Below are 19108 nucleotides of genomic sequence, written 5' to 3' on the forward strand. Positions count from 1 at the left end.
TTTTAAAGGTTACTTTCTTTCTGAATACTACAAAGAAATAATGCTTTGGACTATAAATTTAATTTGTGTTTTACTGTATTGGCCTTTACTGGGACTGGTTCTATGTACTGTTTTTGCTAGCTATTTTATATGATTTATGAGCATTTGCTCAAAACACACTTTGCTACAAGTGAGGAAATGGCAGATGGAACCACGTGCACGAGACTCTCATGATAAGGCAGGAGGGGATGGTGCTCGAGGAAGGGTGTGGAGTGAGGGAAGAGGCAATTTGGAGAGGAGGCAGAGCAGGCTGTTGGGCACCTGGGCTGGTGCTTTTCAGCTTGTTGGCTGCAGAGGAGCCTTGCTTTTGTAAGAACTGTGCTCATCCTCCTTTCCCACACCCACACACCTTGATTGCTACCTTTGGGATTCAGAGTTTCTCAGCATCACAGAGCAACTCCGTCCCATAGCTTGGCAATTTTGGAGGTTGATTCCAAAAAGTTTCATTTTAGTCCTTGAGATCAGAGAACAAAAAGGTGTTTCAGGAGGACAATCTTTGGGAGTAGAAGTAATCCTTGTTTTCCTTTAAAGCTCTGGCTGGTTGTGAATGCCAGAAGTAGAGTATTTTTGTGCTTTCTCTAACAACTCTCTAGCTCCTCCCCAGCACAACTTGAGGTTTCCGTTTCCAAGCTGTGCAGCTTTCCAGCCACTCTGCCCCCAGCCTGAAGCTCTGTGTGGCATTGTTTTGACCCAAGTGCAGGACCCAACACTTGGCCTTGTTGAACCTCACGGTTTTGGCCTCAGCCAGTCAGTCCAGCCCGTCCAGAGCCCTCCTACCCTCCAGCAGATGGACATTTTCTCCCAGCCTGGTGTGGTCTGCAAACTGACAGGGTGCCCTCAATCCCCGTGCTGTTTGCTCAAGGGGCTTTGTTTGGGGGTGCTGGTGAGGGTGGAAGGCAGACAGGAGGGAGGTCATTCTCTCCTGAAAAAGTCAGCAGTCCTTGCTCATCCATGTTGTCTGAATACCTTCCTTTTTCAGTAGCTTAGATGCAAGGAAAAGCAGTACCTTTTCTTTCCCATGTTGGAGCAATTGCTGGGAAAGAAGACTTTTTCAGCAGGACGTTTTGTCAAAACACATAACTTGTTCACATCCTTGAACAAAGTTTTTGCTTGAGACTTGTTGGCCACTGATGCTCTGACAGGCTGCAGTGTTCCCCAGAGCAGGAGAAGCCTGGGTTGACAATGATGCAACAGGCTGCAGAAAGGAAGCAAATCAGATTTTAGCAGAATCTAGCCCTTTCAGAAGGAGTTAAGTGACCGAAAATCTTACATTCTGGCCTGTGAAGTGGAAATGAACAGATTTAGTATTCCAGCTGAGTGGCAACAGGAATGCTTCACTTTAATCTGAAACTTGATGTTAGAAAGCGTGGGAGAGCTCTGCTGTCAGATTAACTCCGTTCTCATGCCCTTTTCCCTGCACTGAACTGCAACCAAACATACATGGATCAAAAGTCAAATGCTCTATTAATTTAACCACACGTTGGATTTAATGGCATATGGTAATGCATTATTGATTGCACATCTTAAAACTGAAAATCTTTATGCTAATAGCACCTCACATCAGGGCAGGTAGTATGAAAAATGCAGTGGATTAATAAATGACTTTGACTACGAGTAAGGGCTGTTGCCATGCTTTTCCTTGTAAAGATTGAAGTTTTGGGTGTATTTTAGTGGGGTGTGTTTATATATTTTGTCACAGGGAAATGTGCAGTAGCAATAATTATGTTGCATTTCTGAGTATAAAATATTAGAATGCAACAATGGTTTGAAAACAGTTCTACAGGCAGTTGTATTCAACAGCTGGTACCAACAAATGGCACAGTCCTGCCTGAAAGCACAGCGTGGTCGACTGTTACTGTTCTTTTACTATGGAGTCTTAATAGCTGGCTGCAAAACCCTTCTGAATTCATGCTTTTGAAGAACTTTTGTGAGTTTTTTCAATGCATACTTCCAGCTGATGAGGGGGTTTTTTTGTAGTAGTTACTGAAAGAGCCTAGCCTTATTTATCAGCTGTTGGATATGACCCAGAAAACTCTATTTTTACCTACTTGAAATCATGCTGTAATTTTGAGGGAGGAAATAATTTTTTTTTTTTTTCTCGCCATACAAGGATTTAAAAAAGAGTGCTTGCTCAGCCAGGGAGTCTTGCAGATATGTTCTATTTCTGTGCAAGCTCTTCCTCATCCACATTTTTGACATTTCTTGATGTAGTTTTTGCTGTGCTAAACAATGAACCCTCAAATGACTCTCAGTGCCATACAGTCTAAGCTCTTTTAGTTCTTCACTAACATGACCAACTAGATGCTCTGTTTTTTCAGGAAAATGCTTGTTTCAATGTGTCTTCAGCTTTGAGTTGTTTGTGAGCACTGCTTTACACTTGTGGCAGAGTAGCAGGCTTGGGGCAGAGGTCCAGGCTGTTCCTGACATCCTGAGGCTTTGTATCACACTTGCCAGTACTCTGTGAGGCTGTGTCATCACCTTGGAGAAGCTCTGCCCTGTGGCACAGAGTTTGTTTGGCCTAAGCAGAGAAGCTTCTGCTATCATCTTTCTTCTGGAGTTTTTAAATTCTTTTAGATATATTTGGTATCTTGGTCTTGGAGAAACTCAAGTTTAGAGCCAGGGCTACAAGTGTGATTGTCATTATGAGGAAACCAGAATGGAAAGCCAGAAGAGATAGCTGGGTTGACAGAAGGATGTTGTGGTGGTAGGGATTTCATAAATGCCACCTCCGACTGTTGCAGTCTAATCTGATCAAGCTGTAAATAATTGTTTTCTTCCAGGATGGGTTGAGGTCTCCTAGTTGGCTGCAGACTCTGCAGCTGACACAATACAGGGCAGAAGTTGTTATTACTTGGGAAGATCCCTAAACTAAGAACTGCAACAGTGGGTTGTGGGTGCACACCCTTAATTTGGCCAGGTTTGTGACTTACCTCTGCTCTGAGTCAGCTTCAGCAGCTGTTAATCATCGTTGTGTTGCCTCTGTTGAGCACGGGGTTATCTGTGAAGGAGAGAGAGGAGTTGCCTGCTGCCCAGTGCCAGTGAACATGGCCGGTGTGGGGTGCTCAGCCCTGGGAGGGGACAGACAGGTTGCTGCAGTGGCTGTGTGTTACCTGAGCCCTGTGTGTGGAGAGAAGCAGCGCAGGGACTTGGCAGGAGCACAGCCTGGTTCCTCATCAGAGCGAGTTGGGAGGTGCTGCTGTGTCTTACTCTTGGGAGCACCTGCCTCTGCAAAGCCATCCTGCTCCCTCTGAGATAACCAGGTGCTTGGGATGGCCACCTGCACTGCTGAGAAACGATTGGTGGCTTGTAAATGGAGATAATTGCTGTCCAGACATGAGAGGCCAATGTCAGCAGTGCCCTTCTGGCCCTGGAAGGGTAGCACTGTCTCCATCAGGTGTTTTATGGGCTCATAAGCTCTGGAACAAGCAGGTCCCGTGAGCTCCCACGCTGTGAGCCCCTGGAGCAGCAATCTGCTTGACAGTTTATCCTCTTCTGCCATGTCTAGTCTCGTATTTTCTTGAATTTTCCTTACAGTACTTTCTTTGTTTTGAACTGACTCAGATTCTTTCTTTTGTGAGCTGTTTTGCTGGTGCTGTGATCTTTATAAGAGATAGCAAATACTTTGTTTACTGTAAGCTCTTGTGCAGTAATTCATGTGGTTACACCATGAAACAGAGAAGTCCTTCTGGAGCTTGTTTCCACACCCACCCATTCATCTGTGCCCTTCTCCCCATTTTCAGTACTCGGCTTCAGCATGTCACGTTGGCATGATGTCATACAAAGCCAGCAGATTTGTCATTAAAAGCCTTGTCATCAATAGATGACTGTTTGTATTTTCTGCCTGCCTGAAACTGTCTTATACTTACTAACCCAGTAATTAAGACTGTGCTGCCTTTGAAACAGGTTGGTTTCACTGCCCCACCTTCTCCCTCGGCGATTACGAGGCGGTGCCAGTGTCGAGGGGGGTATTCATTAGCCGGGATGAGACTTGGCTCCGCAGCCGGCTCGCACAAACGCGCTCCGCCCGCCGCTCCCGCATGGGCGGTAGCCCGGTACCGGGCAGCCCTTGGAGACCATGAATTTGGATGATATTTGTGGTGCACCTCTTTAGGGACTTGTGTAAGGATGCAGAAAGTGAGCATTGCCTCAAAATGGCTGATAAAATGCTCTTTGTGCAGCTTCAGTTGAACCTGAACAGAGTGATTTCAGGGTTTTCTTATCATGGAAAGTGATGCCCGTTCTTCAGGGCCGCTGGATTGCTCGGCTGCTTTTGATTGTCTTGAGGTAATTGAATAGCTGTGCCGTGTAACCTGTGCTGAAGGAATCAGGGCTGTTTATTCAGCAAACAGATGTCCTGCTTTGTGGTGTGCTCACAATGGTACTGGCTTGCGTCTTTCATTAGTAAATATTGCCAACTTCCCAGGCTATTGTCCTTGCGCTGATAATTCTGCGTTTGCAAATGCGTTTCTGTGTCGCAAAGAGAGATTTGGAAGCTTGCAAAATTCACAAAGTAATTCCTTTGATCCATCAGGAAAGAGTCTGTCAGTAGACAGGGGTTATCCCTGCAACATCCTGTGCTACAGTGCATCAAACCACCACATCTGGACAGGATCAGTTCAGCCCTGGTGACGTGAGCTGGGTGTGATCCCAGCCTGCCTCACCAAATGGATAAGGAACATGTGAAATAGCTTTTGGTTTGTATATCCTGCTCCTGTGCAATGCTGACCACAGTCAAACACATTTATCAGAGATCTCTCTGCCCTCAATCCATTTCCTGGCTTGTCCCTAGCACCACACACTCCTGAGTGGTTTCAGATAGCTGGCAGAACTGAAAACAAAGCAGCTTTGTGTTTTAATCATCCCTGCTGAGACCCTAAAATTGATGTTGATCTGGAAGTTCCTCAGCTGATGGAGGCTGGCGGCAGCCAGTGGCCCAGATAAGCCATTTCCAGCCCTGTATGGGGATAAGGCCCAATATCTCACTTGAAAGGAGTTGAGAGCACCCCTTCCAGAGGGGCAGTGGTTTTGATGGATTGTAAGAGATTTACCCTCGCAGCTGTAGCTGTAATGTATAGAAAAGCTACTTTTTCCTATTTTCAAATTATATTTGGTATCATTTTTTAACTCTCCCTCAGCAGTCTGAACAATTGGACTCATGATAGTAAGCAAGCTTGGCTTTTATAGGAAGAAGAATGTGACAAATAACTCCCATAAACGTGTTTACAGTTTGCACTATCATTTCTAAAATACCATTTCCTATGTTGACACAGAGGAAATAAACAGTGGTAGGGGGAAGGTTTTACAGGTGCCAAGTCAGGATATGATCCCCCCAAAACACAACTGCTTGGCTGCAAGAGCAGTGAGTGCTGTACAGTGTTTGTGCTGCTAGCAATTTGATATTCAGCTCCTCCAACTTTTCTGTCCTGTGGGAGATGACAAGTTTTCAGCAAAATCCTGGGGGTAATCCTGCAGGATTCAGCTGTCAACAGCTGTGCTCACCACAGACTCCTCTGCAGGCCATTTTTGCAAGCAGCTGTTATCTACACACCATTCCATGCTGGGGCTGATCCGTGCTTCTTGTAAGACGTAAATTGCAATTGCCTCTATGTCCCTTATCATCACTTGATATTTCGAGTGATGCAGAAAATAAGGACACACCAAGGGGTATGTCTCTCACAGCAGCATCCTCAGGAAAGGTAGTTTTCTGGGGAGCTGGGGAACAAGCCAGGTAATTGTAGCTGCTCTAAAGGAGGCCTCCACTCCAGTTTGGGGCTGTGGGAAAGGTTTCTTACCTTAGCTTTTCCCTTAAAGATAAGAAATCTTTGGCACAAAAGAGCTGTATGAGAGCAGGGGTTAGATTTCTGTCACCTCAGAAAGAAGATTAGCAAAGGGAGCTGTCAAGTGAGAGGAGATATCCTCTGCCCATGCTGTCATGCTAGATGCCAGAGGGACATTCCTGTCTCCTTGGTGACTGCTCCTAGCAAGACCTTAGCCTGGTTGTGGATTTTCTAAGTTTCAGTTTGTAACTGCAAAACCCATTCATTTGTTCTTTTCTCTCTTTTTATTTCCCTCTCCTTTCCTCCTGCTTCTCTCCTCAATTCCTGCTTTCCTCTGTCATTTCTGCTGCTGCTGCTCTACTCTATGGAGGCAGTTAGAGTTTGCAGTGCCCCCAGAACTCCTGTTGTGCCTGCATTTTGCCTGCTCTAACCTAATGTCTACCTTCTGAAAGTACCTGAAACCCAGAAATAAAAGCTGGTTTCGATGGTATGCACTTGAAAGCAGATTCATAGCCTGTTCTAATGTGCAGTGAAGGCACACTGGCTATCCTGAAATAAAACCAAGTGCTGACAACCTCATTTTCTCAAATAAGAGTATCCTCGTATTGGCTGGAATAGGAGGTTGGCTATTACTGACAAGCTCCGTGTGCAGACAAGTTAGTACAGAGAGCAAGGGCTGAAAGGAGCCGAGGCATGACTGAGCCTCATAATTATACCCAGATTAGACTTCTGCCTGAGGGCAAGGCACGGCAGGAGCAGCTCTGAGCTGCTGTCGTGGTCTGTAGTGTTTGAGCACAGACACATCCCTTGCAGTCCCAGTGCAGTCAGCAGCGCCAGGCCCGGCTGGAACACAGCTCTGTTATCTCTCCAGGAGTGCTGCTGACGGGGCACGTGTGGGCTTGTTCTGGGCTGGGCTCTGCCCTGTGGCCAGCTCAGGTTTGCTCCAAAGCCACTCTTTTCCAGGAGGGTTTTGGGGGGCTGCCAGAGTACATGGGACACAGCTGGAGTGGTTGAGGCTCCCCATTTCATGATGGCACAGGGACACCTTGGACCACCTCTGGAGAAGGTGCTTGTTCTCCTCTTGAGTATATCCCCAGATGTTCTGAGCTTGTCCCCAGCACATGTTCCCTGAAGCTACCATGGAACTAACAGCAGGTGAACTCCAGCCTCTGGGTGTCTGAGGTGTCATCAGAGACCAGCTGTCAGATTTCCCTAGGCATCTCATCATACAATGATGTGACCTGGGACTACAGCCTCCTGGAATCACACTGCTGCTCTTAAACACCAGTGCTGCCTTTGTGTTCGATTGACAAGGGATGCCAGCACTGCTTGCTGGAGTTCCTCCAGGCTTGCACAGAAACTGGGCTGTACCAGTACCAGTGCTAGCCCAGGAAACGTGCTGTTGTTCTATGAAGGATGCACCATTTCTCTACTACTGTCATTTGCCACAATAGTTTTGGGGCTGGTATGCAGTTTAGAGGGAAAAGACTGTGCACTGCATGAGCCTTGCATGGCTGTGCTTGTCTGTGTCCAGCACAGCGTGGGGTGTGAGTACTGTGCCCCTCTGTTCAGCTGATGAGTGCCCAGTGTTCTCAGCGGGGCTCTGTCATGACTTGGTCCTGCAGGGGGTGGATGGTGTGGGAGCAGCCTTGTATTTAACTCAAGAGTGTAGAAAAGGCTTGAGCCAAGAGTTCTAGTACAGCAGAGGCAGCTTTGCTGCTGGGTGTTTGTAATCAGTGTCTCTCTGTTGTACGCCCTGAAGTCAAGGTTAGATGGTGTAATTTCTGCTGGTCTGTCCTCATCACAAACTGCTAATTTTTACTGAACAGTCACTCCAGTGCAGCAGACTGGTCGTGTACCTGTGGATCAGACACTGTGAAGGACTCTCTGGTCTCTCTCCTGTCTGTGGTCAGGGATCGTTGCAGACAGGAAAGAGATTTCATGTACAAATGCTGGTTTGTTTCAGGTTTGCTTTTAGCTATGTGCTAAGCCTCTACACAGACTTTGGATGAAGTTAACTGGGTGATACTTAGCTCAGTGCATTCTTTGTAAAATCTTGTGCAAACCAGAAAAGATTGTCAATGGTAATCGTGGTGATTAGATTAGATCACTTCAGGATTTCAGCCTCCCCAGAGTAAACATCTGTTTTCAATACCCTAAATGGCAAAGTGCTGCACTGTGGGCACACTTGGTCTTCCTTAATCCAAGGGACTGTCTTTATTTACTGCTTTTTCTATGTATCTTCCTTTGCTTTTAAGTCTGTACTGTGTTGTACTTTTGTGTGTACCCTTCTTTTGTTTCTTTTCAGCCATGTAGGAGTATACATTGTGGTTGCTCAGTATTGAGTGCTTCTGTTGCTTGCTATTGAATGCTGGTGCTGGTGTCATTCCAGTTAAGCTCTGTGTACCTTTTGTCTCTGAAAATCAATGGAGAGCAAATTTAAAAGGAACTAAATTTCATAGTACCTTTCATTAAAAAAAAAATAATTCCATTTATGTTTGCTCATGATGAGAGAGGTTCTCAGGAGGTTGATCTGAAAGACAAAATACAGTTTGTGCTTTTAATAAACATCAGGAGCCTTTTTTCCTGTAGAAAACCTTGAATGCTTCATAGTCACTCTCATCTAAATTATATTCCCAGGCATTTTTTTGTTTCTAGCAGATGTTGCCTTGTGCTACAGTCTTGATGTGCAAACAAGTCAAGGGTCTTGGGAATTCTTTAGAGATCTTAGGTAGACATGTGCAAGATGAGCTGCCACAGGCCATGTTGGTGCTGCAGGTGTGGCAGTAGAGGTAGCAGGAAGCACCTGAGGTGACCTATTGCTGGTACCTTCCTGTGAGCAGTACAGATGTGCAGTGGTAGCAGGAAAAATCAGATTGCAGCAAGTTCAGACTCCTCTGGGACTTGGGAAGATGCTAAGGTCTTGTTTGTTTAAACACTGCAGTGGGCTGGAAGCCTTGCAGAATAGAATTTGCCAAAGAAGAAGTTTGCTTAAGGTTCCTTAAAACAGGGAAAAAAGGAACATACTGAAAATAATTGAGTTTCTGGTGCCTTAAAAGCTTCTTAATGTTCTTCAAGTTATTTTTTTCTGCGAAAGTATGTTCTTTTGATTGCAGTTCAGGCTTAGCAGAGTACAGTACATCTTGCCACAGAATGAATAAGTGAGCTCAGTTCTGCAGCTGCTATTGAATGATGATGTTGGAGCATGCCTTGGCTTATCAGTGAAGGCTGCCTAATGTATTCCACCCAGCCTACCTGAGCGTGCTCTGCAGCAACAAACCCAATTAACTGTTTTTCTACCCACTGTATGAATGATCTCAGCGTTTAAGGGGGTGCTTTGTTTCACAGGATTGTAGTAAGCCATGCCAGAGCATGCGCTGGCCATTTCTTGCACACCTCTGTTGCTTCCTACAGCCCAGAAAATGCACGAGGAGCTTGCCACAGCACAGTCTGGCCAGGCAGCTCATGAGCAGAGTGTGGCTCATTAGCTTTACATCCATTAGTTTCTAAAAGCCTTCGGAATCAGATTTGGAAGCATGAGGAAGAAATTTACAGTCTATCCTACCAATGTGACAGAATGATGCAAGTAAAAAAAAAAAAAAAGGAAAAAAGAAAAAAAATGGGCCTCTCTGGGTCTTTCTAAGGGATTTTATTGTTTAGTTGTTGTTTCTCAAGATGCCTCAAACTATTTGGCTTTGTGTTTGTCTGTTATCTTCAACTCAGTCCTCCCACAAAAAGTCAAATACCTGCTATTACTGAATTATTAACAACAATGGATGGAGCTTACGTATCAATGAAAATTATGAACGTTTCCCAAGGCAATTGATTTAAATGGAGTTAAATTTAGTGGAAGCTTCTATTGGTGTAATGAATGCTCATTATAGAGCCTAATGTGCTTTAAGGGCTTGATAACCTTCTCAGTAGGGAAGTCAGGCTGCTGTTTTCCAGCAGAGGCACAGATGCTGTAGAGTGGCACTGCTGTCACTGCAGCTGTATCCCGTTGCTGGGCTGGAGTGTTCCTCTTTAACCTTGTGTGTTTTTTCCTCTTGCAGAGGACCACCTCCCTGCTGGCTTCCCCACCATCGACATGGGCCCGCAGCTGAAGGTGGTGGAGAAGGCCCGCACGGCCACCATGCTCTGTGCTGCCAGTGGGAACCCTGACCCCGAAATCTCCTGGTTCAAGGACTTCCTGCCCGTGGACACTGCCACCAGCAATGGGCGAATCAAGCAGCTCCGCTCGGGTAAGGTAGCCAAGCAAGTAAGCCTCCCCAGCCTCCTCATCTTTCCCCCTTTTCTCTTTACATGCTGCTGTTATATTTTCACTGAAATGCAGTTCTAAACCCAAATGTCAATTTGCTCTGAGCTTGTTTCTTTTACGATGTAAAAGCAGTTTTTGGAGCTGATCCTCTCTGGCAGGATATCGTGGCTTGTTAAAATGTCTGTTAGAGTGGACATGCCTTTTGGAACATCACCTGAATATCTTCTTCAGTAGACCGTCTTGATACTGCCCCAAATCCTTGGTAGGCTCAGACATTTCACTACCAACTCAGTGGGTCTCAGGTGTTTTTAACAGGAGCACAGTGCAAATGAGGATAATGAGACACTGGTTGAGATTTTACAATGTCATATGCAACTTTACTCCTTATACACACTCTGCAAGACAATGCTCTGCTTTCTGTTGAGCTCATTGCCATCCTTACTATGTGACACCACAAGCAAAAAGAAAAATCAAAAAAACAGCAATTCTGTGGATTTCAAAGGAAATGGACACAGTTTTGAAATATACAATTTATTTTTGATTCTTTTGTGTGACAAGCCAAATACTAGCTTTTGAAATACAGATGGTTATTTCTTGGAGGTGGCTAAGAATGCACTCATTTTAGCAAGGAATTCTTGTTTTTCTGCTGCACTCTTCAATCTCCCAGGAGTGTAAGGCCCGTTAGAGAATTAAAGAAAATAAAACATTGCTTTATTCACTGATGAAGTGGAGCTCCACAGTATGAATTAGAGTGGCTGTTTAACAAGGCACAGCACAACTACACAGCAGCTTTAGTCTGGGGAAAAAGCCCCCAGTGCCCTACACAAAGTACAGAAGGGACCAGAGCTGGAACAACTTTGGTCTGGACAGATGTCATGCTTAAATATGAAGCAGACTGCCTTGCTTGGCCACAGTTTTCTGTGCGTACTCAAAAGCTATTTGTTACAAGTGCTGCTGCCAGGGAATCACCATCTTCTAACCAAGGTGAACATTTGAAACATTTCTCAATAGCAGGAGCCTTCTGCATACATTTGATGATGCTTGGATGATAAGTAGGTTTTCACTTGGAGGAGTGGGTGAGACATCACTCTCAGCAAAAATAGAACCCAGCCTGACACTCCTGATCCCACCTTGATGTACCAGTGAATGCTAATTATACTAATGCATTTATAGTTTATGAAATTTCCCAGTGACCTTTAGCTTATCTCCCCCACAGCATGGTTTAATCTTGATCTGTTTGTGCTGGAAGAAAATATCACACTTGTTAATTATTCTGAGAAGCTTTAGGAAGCAGCAATAGGAAAGTGCACATGGATGTGTTTCACTTGGTAGCTGACTAAATCAGCATCAGAAATTACCATAAATGAGCAGCAAGGCAGCCTCTGATGCACTTGCTGTACGTTCTCCAGCCTCCTTTTCACAGGCACTTGGCTGCCTCTCTACCAGCTGCTTCACAAGTTTGGTGAGATAGAAAGTTTAAAAACAAACTAGTAAAGCCTGTCACAGTGTCCAAGTTTTGATTCCTGTTTGCTGTTCTTCAGCAACATCTCAATTGAATATTTCACCTGGGATTCAAACTCTAGAGCTGGCACTTGCCGAAGACACAGTAATTACCAAGGGAGGTGTCAAGGGAACCTTTTAGAAATCAATGAGCAACACACATCCTCAGACTCACAAAAGAAATTGATTAGCTCTCTAATGTAGTATGGGAGGTTTCTACAGTTCAATGCAAGAGATTTCCAAATATGAATTTGAAGTTTTTCTTTTCAGGGATCTGATGCTATAATGCCAAGATTCACCAAGGCTCTGCTCCACCCTGGCATGAGTGAGGAGCATGAAGTTTGCAGCTTCTCATGGGCCAGAGATTCAACCCCTGTTTGCATTTGTCTTTTTTCCCTGTATTTGTAATGGTCATAAAGTAGAGCCTGCACTTTGAAGTGCCTGAGTCCCACTTAGGTGACTGCAGACCCTGTATGAGCAATGTGATGGCTTGGGCAGTTTCCCATTCACTCTGCAAGGTGTTAATTGAGCTCTCCAACACTACACCATAGTTGGGCAGAGTTGCTTTTCAAAGAAAAGAGTATTTAAATAGATACTTCATTATATGGTAGAGTTTAATAGTTTGCAAAGTCTCTGCTCCATTAAGATCATATCTTATAGTCAGGCTGGCATATCTGCATGAATGTCAGTTTATACTATCTCAATCTTAATATACCCTCATTTAATTTCGTTTAATTAAAACCCAATAAAAGCAAGACAGATGTAATATAGTTAAAATAGCTGCAGCACATTGTGAGCCCAGTGCTATGTATATAGTGTCTGACCTTCAGTGAGTACATCATATTTTAGTATTCAGATGTACCAAATATAGGTCATGAAGGTCAAAGCAGCTTTGGAGTCTGATGTAGAGAGAGGGCTGAGGGATGATTCTGTTTCTTCAGGCTCCTAGTGTGGTATAAATAGTTAGAGGTAAAGAAGCAGCGTCTTTGGGAAAGGTGCTCTCTTCTGACACTCACAGTTATGTGGGCTGGCAGTGCTCTGGGGGCTTCAGGCAGGTCTTTGAACTTGCATGCAGTCAGATCATGTGCCCCAGGGGGCTCTGAACATCAGTTTCTAGAGTTCTGTTCATCTTCTGTCAGGGTACTAGAGTTTGTGCTTTAAGACATCCAAGCCACCATCACAGGCTTTTTTAACCCCAGCCAGCTGGTGTTTTTGTCAGGAGCAAATGGAGAGTTTATAAATCTGCCTTGTATCCTACTCTCCCTCTTTTAGTAATTATATCTGTATGTGTGTATATGCACTTTCCCTATTACACCTTCTGACAGGATAACTCTATATTTGGAGCAGGTTTTAACTATTTCTTGGCATTGCTTAGTTTTTTCTTCCCAACTAAAGCTTAATTCCATTTTAAATCCAGTTCTTAGGTAGTTTTGCAAATAAATGTTAGGCTAATAGCTATAGAGATGAGAACACAAATAAATACAGGGTTTCATCTCTATTTTCCTAGATCAAGGCAAAAGCAAGGTCTCTGACTCATGCTGGTTGTAGCAAATTCTCCCTTGTTCATCTTGCTAATACTTCCCACCTCTTGTGGGGAGGCTGCTGTTCTGCTGTGCAGTGACTCAGGACAGCTCCCTGTTCTCCCCCCGGGGTGTGTAGCTTCACTCATTGCCTCTCAGTCAGTGACACAGGATCTAAGGCCAGCTCTGGGCTGAGAAACCTCCCCAGCATGCTAACACATTTAAAATTTGTTTGGCTGAACTGATTTTAAAACTGTCCGGGCACTGTAATGTTGCAAGTGATGACACACATGAGTTCTGGCAGCCAGAGTCAATGCTGCACCTCTAACCATGTTTTAAAATCAGTTAATGATGTGGTGGAAGCTCTCTCAGTATGGTTCAGATTGTGCTGATGCTTTACAGTTCTTCTGTACAGATTCTTGGATCAGAAGCTCCTAAAGGACTTCAAAGCAACTCAGTTGGAATTCATACTCTCAAAGTTCTTGAGTGTCTGCAGTGATTTTCATAGCTGAAGAATTGCTCTTCCACCTTACTCTTCAGAAAACCTATGAACAAAATGTCAAATTAGAATAAATAGCTATTCTGACTGTTAACATAAGTTTTTCCATGTAAGAAAACACCAGAAATTCAGAAAGCATTATCTTTCATCTAATAGAGAACTTGGTGTTACAAAAAGTATCATCCTCTTTTAATCACTTTCAATTAACTCAGTTACAGAACCATGCCCTAGATCCTAGTGCGACTTCCAGACAATTAAGTGCAAGTACAGTATAAGAGATGACTCTGCAGGTGACTTAGGTCATCCTCTGGAAAAGTGAAGCTGCCTCTAACACAGAAGCAGTGGGAGCTAGTCACCATATCACCTTGCTTCATTTGGGCTCTCAGAGTTACCAGCAAGCATTTTCATTTAGGCTTGATCCTGTCAGTGGAAACACTACTTTCTTTGAAGCAAAAGGAATACCCAACATGCACAGAGCTAGCAGCAGAAAGAGGTGGTGCCTCTTTGTCCCAGTGGAGTGGCCATGATGTCCCCTTCCTGCCCCACTGATAATACCCAGCAGTCAGTATCTAGCAGAAATTCAGCTCTTAGCTAGGAGCAGCTTCAAGTCCAGACATCAGATAGGCATTGACATGGGACAAGATGTAAGGACAACGTAAAAGAATGGAGATTGGGTGGTTTTATCCAAAAGGATCAAGGAGCCCACACAAGATGGATGCTCTCTCAGAAAGGACTGACTTGAAAAGGGTTGAAGCAATATAGTGGCCAATAACAGCCAGTTGACACCTGAATTTTTGTCTCCTGGAAGAACCTAAATGCACACCTGGGTGTTGCTGTGTGAGGTGCACACAGCAATTGTGGAATACCTTCAAACTCCAGTGGCATCTGGTGGAAAGTAGTCTTTGACTTTTGAAAAGAGTTTCCCCATGACCTATGCTAGGAAGTAGCCAAAAGCACTCTCAGAGTTCTCTGGGATTCAATGCTCTAGTGCTCAGCAGCTGCTAGCCTTGGTTTCTCTGCTGATGTTGCTTTGGAGTGATTTTTTGGTGGTTTAGGTTCCTACCAGGAAGTGGTGTGTCAGTAAGCCTGTGGTGAGTTTGTCATCAGAGTGAAGTCCCTTCTCCAACAGAATTCTCTGCACTGGGAAATACTGACACAAATAACCCCAGGGGGTTTTCCAGTATATCAACCTAAGTTTTTCCTTGCTTTGGGTGTCTGACTGGATGCTTCCAGTACACAGAGAATATCAGGGCCAGCACTCATTCCTGACTGAGGTGAATGTAGGGTTTCTCTGTGTCTGGTGTAATGAAGAGGAAGTAAACTCTCCTTCCTTATGAGTGTTTCCAACCTTTCAAACACAAGGAATACAGTTTGAAGTTTGGTCTTGGGATGCCCTTTGCATAAAGCAGCCTGGTGATCACAGGGCACAAGTTGGCCTCAGTAACCATGTGAGTGATGGCACCTTTATCACTTGACGGATTCATACGTTGGCACTCTGTGGCCTGTGCGCTGTGATTTGTCCCTTTGAGGGACACCCTAAAAGAACAACAGCCAGAGATGAATCATCATATGATGTGAAGAATAAAGGGAAACTTCAGTTTGTTCCTTCTGGATGAGGAAAGTTGGGGTCCAACTGAAAAGCCTTGTGCACACTGTGTAAATGGTGTCCTCTGAGTGAAAGGTGAATGTCTTAACTTTGTAAAGGTGAGAGAGACATGGAACAAACACTGCAGTAAATACAGCAAGCCTCTGTGTTGCTCCCACAAGGGTTGTTGAATTGCATTCAGGAGCCAGGAGGATTGGGATTTAACTCATAAAAAATTAGCTAGCCACATTTAACATTTTAGGGAATCTGCTTCAAGTATGCAGTTGCCTCTAGAGCTCTGTATGGACAATTGCATAATAGAGAAAGGATTGAGCCTCTGCAGGGAGTAGATAAAAAGATTTCCTGTAAATCTTTTCAGTTCTAGGACAGAGCAACAAACCCTATTTCAGCCAGATGAGAGATAAGGATGTAATGTTTTCAGCCCCTTGGGCTTGTACTCTAAGTCGTTGCACCATTCCCGTGGGAAGTGACACATGGTGGTGATGCTTTTCTTAACTCTGAAAATTGGAAGGGATGGGGTGGAGTGGGGAACACACAGTACACCAGAGCAGGAATGCCCTTGACCAAACAGGGCAAAACTGTCACTTGGCAAACTTTCCAAACAGGCAAAAAGAAATAACCCTGTTTTCCATGGCTGTGCTATTCCATGCAAATATCTCTGGGTATAATTGTTCTGTAAGGGGAGCAGTAGTTACTAAGATACATAAGTAAGCAGCAAATTATTATTCCAAGAGAGAGATTACCCACAACTTCAGTCTCTGCAAGATTTTTCCTGATGCTTCAGTCATCTCTGGATAGAAGGCATCAGAAAATATAATGAGACATAAAGTTAAAACGGGATAATGTCATCTTGGCAGAGGAAAATGCTAAAATGAGTTATTTGAGTTGCTCTTCTGCTTCAAAAAAGGGACTCTGCCTAAAGGAAGGGTAGTTAGAAAAGAAAAAGAATAAATATAAATATTGTAATTACTTTTTAAGAGGCAAGTTAAATGTGCTTAAAATATGCCTTCTTTGTATTTACAGAAATTCTTTTCTGTCTTTCTTTTCCATTGGGTGATCATTGTTGTGGATAATGGAATGAGCTGTAAATCTGAGATACACGACACTCTTGTATGCATACTGGTATTTATTAATCAATACACTGAACATGATTTGACACACTGTGTCCTGTTTAACCCTATTTTTCTGTCTGTTTAAACTCCTCAGTTTTCTTTGGTAAGTGCTTGGTATTCAGATCCTACAAATCTGCATAAAACCAACACATACCATGAACTGCCTACAGATTAAATTTGCATGAATCTCTCCCTTATACTAACAGCCTTCATATGTGCAAATTAAGACCAAGGGGACAAAAGTGAGGATGAGAAGGGTTCCCTGCCAATTTGCCCAGCTGGAGCTTCTCCATCATGCTTCAGTATTGATTGTACACTGAACTCAAGACACTGACCAGTGGAGCCTCCAATTGCTAAATACCTTGACCTCATAAAATGAACCCTTAAAGATTATTGCAACAGGATAATTTAACCTTACTCCCAGAGAAGCCCTCCTTATAAGATACTTTTCATTACAGCATGTAAAATTATCTCCAGTGCCTTATAAAGAGGGTAGGGATTCCTTTCTTCTGCAGACATCCAAATTAGACAGGAACAACAGAGGTCTGGCTAGCGTGCCATTGTAACGTTACCAGAAACCACTTCATTTCGAAATATTTCTGTACGTAAAGTTAATTCTGCATGACACCAATTTCTTTGCCAGGGGGAACCCGATGCAAGGGTTATGTGAATGTGGAGAATGACTCAAAACTGATTTATTACCCTTTCCTCTTAGTTTAATGTCTTTAAGCGAGCAGATTTTGTCCCACTGGTCATTCTAACCTCAAAGCCAAATTGCACCGAGTGCCCGCGACCATGCGCTTTCCACCCGTCCCGCCCAGCACACTCAGTCACAGAGCCCCAGGACACACCCTCCTTGTTCTGTATGAGGAATGAAGGGGACTGCACCATCTCCCCAAAGTGTCCTCCATCTCAACTGCTTGAACACTGGTGTGGGTGAATGCAAGTGGTGAGGCCAGCCAGCAGTGCCACCTTGGCAGCTCAGTTTGGCCCCAGTTCGTGAGGGTGGGGGTTTTAATGGCAAGATGCAGGGCTGGATGCTGCACTCCTGAAAGCAACAAGCTTTACTAACCTCCTGAGAGTGTCACTCTGACTTTTATTGCACATCAGTTTCTTTGTTTCTTTTTGTTTATTCCTATCGCGCTAATACAAATTCTAGCTTTAAAAAAACTTTCTGCTTTTTAGTTATAATTTTCTTCCTTTCCTCTTTGTACTAATGCTTCTCTCTAATCTTATTTGCATTCAAATTACCTCACCAGGTGGTACACCGATCAGAGGTAAGAATGCTGAAATGTGCCTCCAGTTGTCACGTCACTCCATCTCCTGTCTGCCTTGTCCCTTCTCCTCCGGTGTTTCTCATCTCCAGCTTTTACTCTCAGCCCTAACTCTGCCAGTGCTCTCGCTCATCTGCACTCTCCCACTAGTGTGTTTATTTCAGTTGGGTTTCAGCGTGATTTCTTGTAGACTCATCCATTGCAATTTTGCACTGTTGAAAGGGGGTTATTCAGTGGAAAGTTTGCAAAAGTTTGGGAGATGTTCCCAGGCCCCCACCACAGGAGAGTTGACATCTATTGCAGCTCCTGAAAGTCTCTGTACTTGCCACACAGTTGTGACCTTCTGAGGTCTTGTGTCTCGGGGGGTTTTAGATGGATTGCTTTGGTGTAAGTGTATGGAGGTAACATTTTCACAAGAGAATAGTCAAATTCATCTGTGCTGCTGCTGATGGTCATGAAACTATAAATGGAAAGAGAAAAATTCTTGAAAGGTTGAGCAAATGTGGCTCTGGGTTAAGAGGCACGTTTGTGTTCCTCATGCACTCACCCTCTAATGTGATGGCATAGTGGAGAACCACTGACCCAGACTCCCCTTTCTGAGCTGGACATTCTGATGTCGTTTTGCATCATTAAGGTTTATTTTAAATAGATAAATCAGAAACATGTCTGGCTGTTTAAGCCCTCATTAATTAAACCCAGCCCTGGTTTGACAGCCCAGCCCAGTCTGGTGCATAGTCCCTGTAGTAGTTTTCACAGCCTGTGTGCAGCAGTAATGACTTTCCAATTGGACTGTTGTTTTTTCTAGCCTAAACACTCAAAGCTGTCTCTTTAGATTAACTTTAGCGTGTTAATCAGCGTTATGTGCTAAGGCCCTTCTGAATTCTCTTGTGATTTTGGTTACCCCTCTTGATTGACCTCTGGATTTCTTGACAGAATGACTGCTACCTATAAATCAACACAACCTGGTTCGTTTGGTTTTCCCCCTTCTCCCTTTTCCTCGCCCTTTTCCCTGAATCACTGCTGGAAGTTAATAATCTTACTCTTGGAACTGGTTCTGTTGCTGGGGGTTAATGTTTTCAGCTCCTGTTAAGTGATCTTAGAGTAAATGTGAATTGGTGTTTGATACGTATTTGCATTAAGTTGTGTTTGTAGCAAATCTAGGTCAGGGAAGAAAACCTTATTTTTATATGAATGGGCTTACGTATCTGTCATTCCTCCCTTTGGAACACTGGAGATTGACAGCTGTGATGTTGCAAACTCCTTATAACTATTTCTTCATCTCCTGTTTCTACTGGAAATGCTAAAATGCAGCGACAGATGGAACGCTAACTCGCCATCCGCTCTGAGCTGCCGGCCGAGCGCGCTGAGCGTGCAGCCACGCCAGGGCCTCCCCGCACGCTTTGCTGCATGCCCGTCCTAGCTGATGGCATTAGTGACTCAGCACCAGAACCACATGGATGCTCCATACGTCCTGCTTGGGAACCGATGGCATCTCTGTGAAAAGAACCATCCATTTCATAAAA

General features: G+C 44.2%; 1 protein-coding gene across 4 annotated transcripts in view; it reads left to right on the forward strand.

Annotated features, from left to right (window-relative positions):
* Positions 1-19108, forward strand: part of PTPRF (protein tyrosine phosphatase receptor type F) — a 374412-nt gene that overhangs the window by 257772 nt on the left and 97532 nt on the right. For all 4 annotated transcript variants that reach the window (XM_058808942.1, XM_058808943.1, XM_058808944.1 and 1 more), the window contains exon 6: positions 9869-10057. In XM_058808942.1, the coding sequence (XP_058664925.1) occupies positions 9869-10057 (189 nt within the window). The remainder of the gene's footprint in view (positions 1-9868; positions 10058-19108) is intronic.

Source organism: Ammospiza caudacuta, chromosome 7, assembly GCF_027887145.1.
Source record: "Ammospiza caudacuta isolate bAmmCau1 chromosome 7, bAmmCau1.pri, whole genome shotgun sequence".
Classification (NCBI taxonomy): domain Eukaryota; kingdom Metazoa; phylum Chordata; class Aves; order Passeriformes; family Passerellidae; genus Ammospiza; species Ammospiza caudacuta.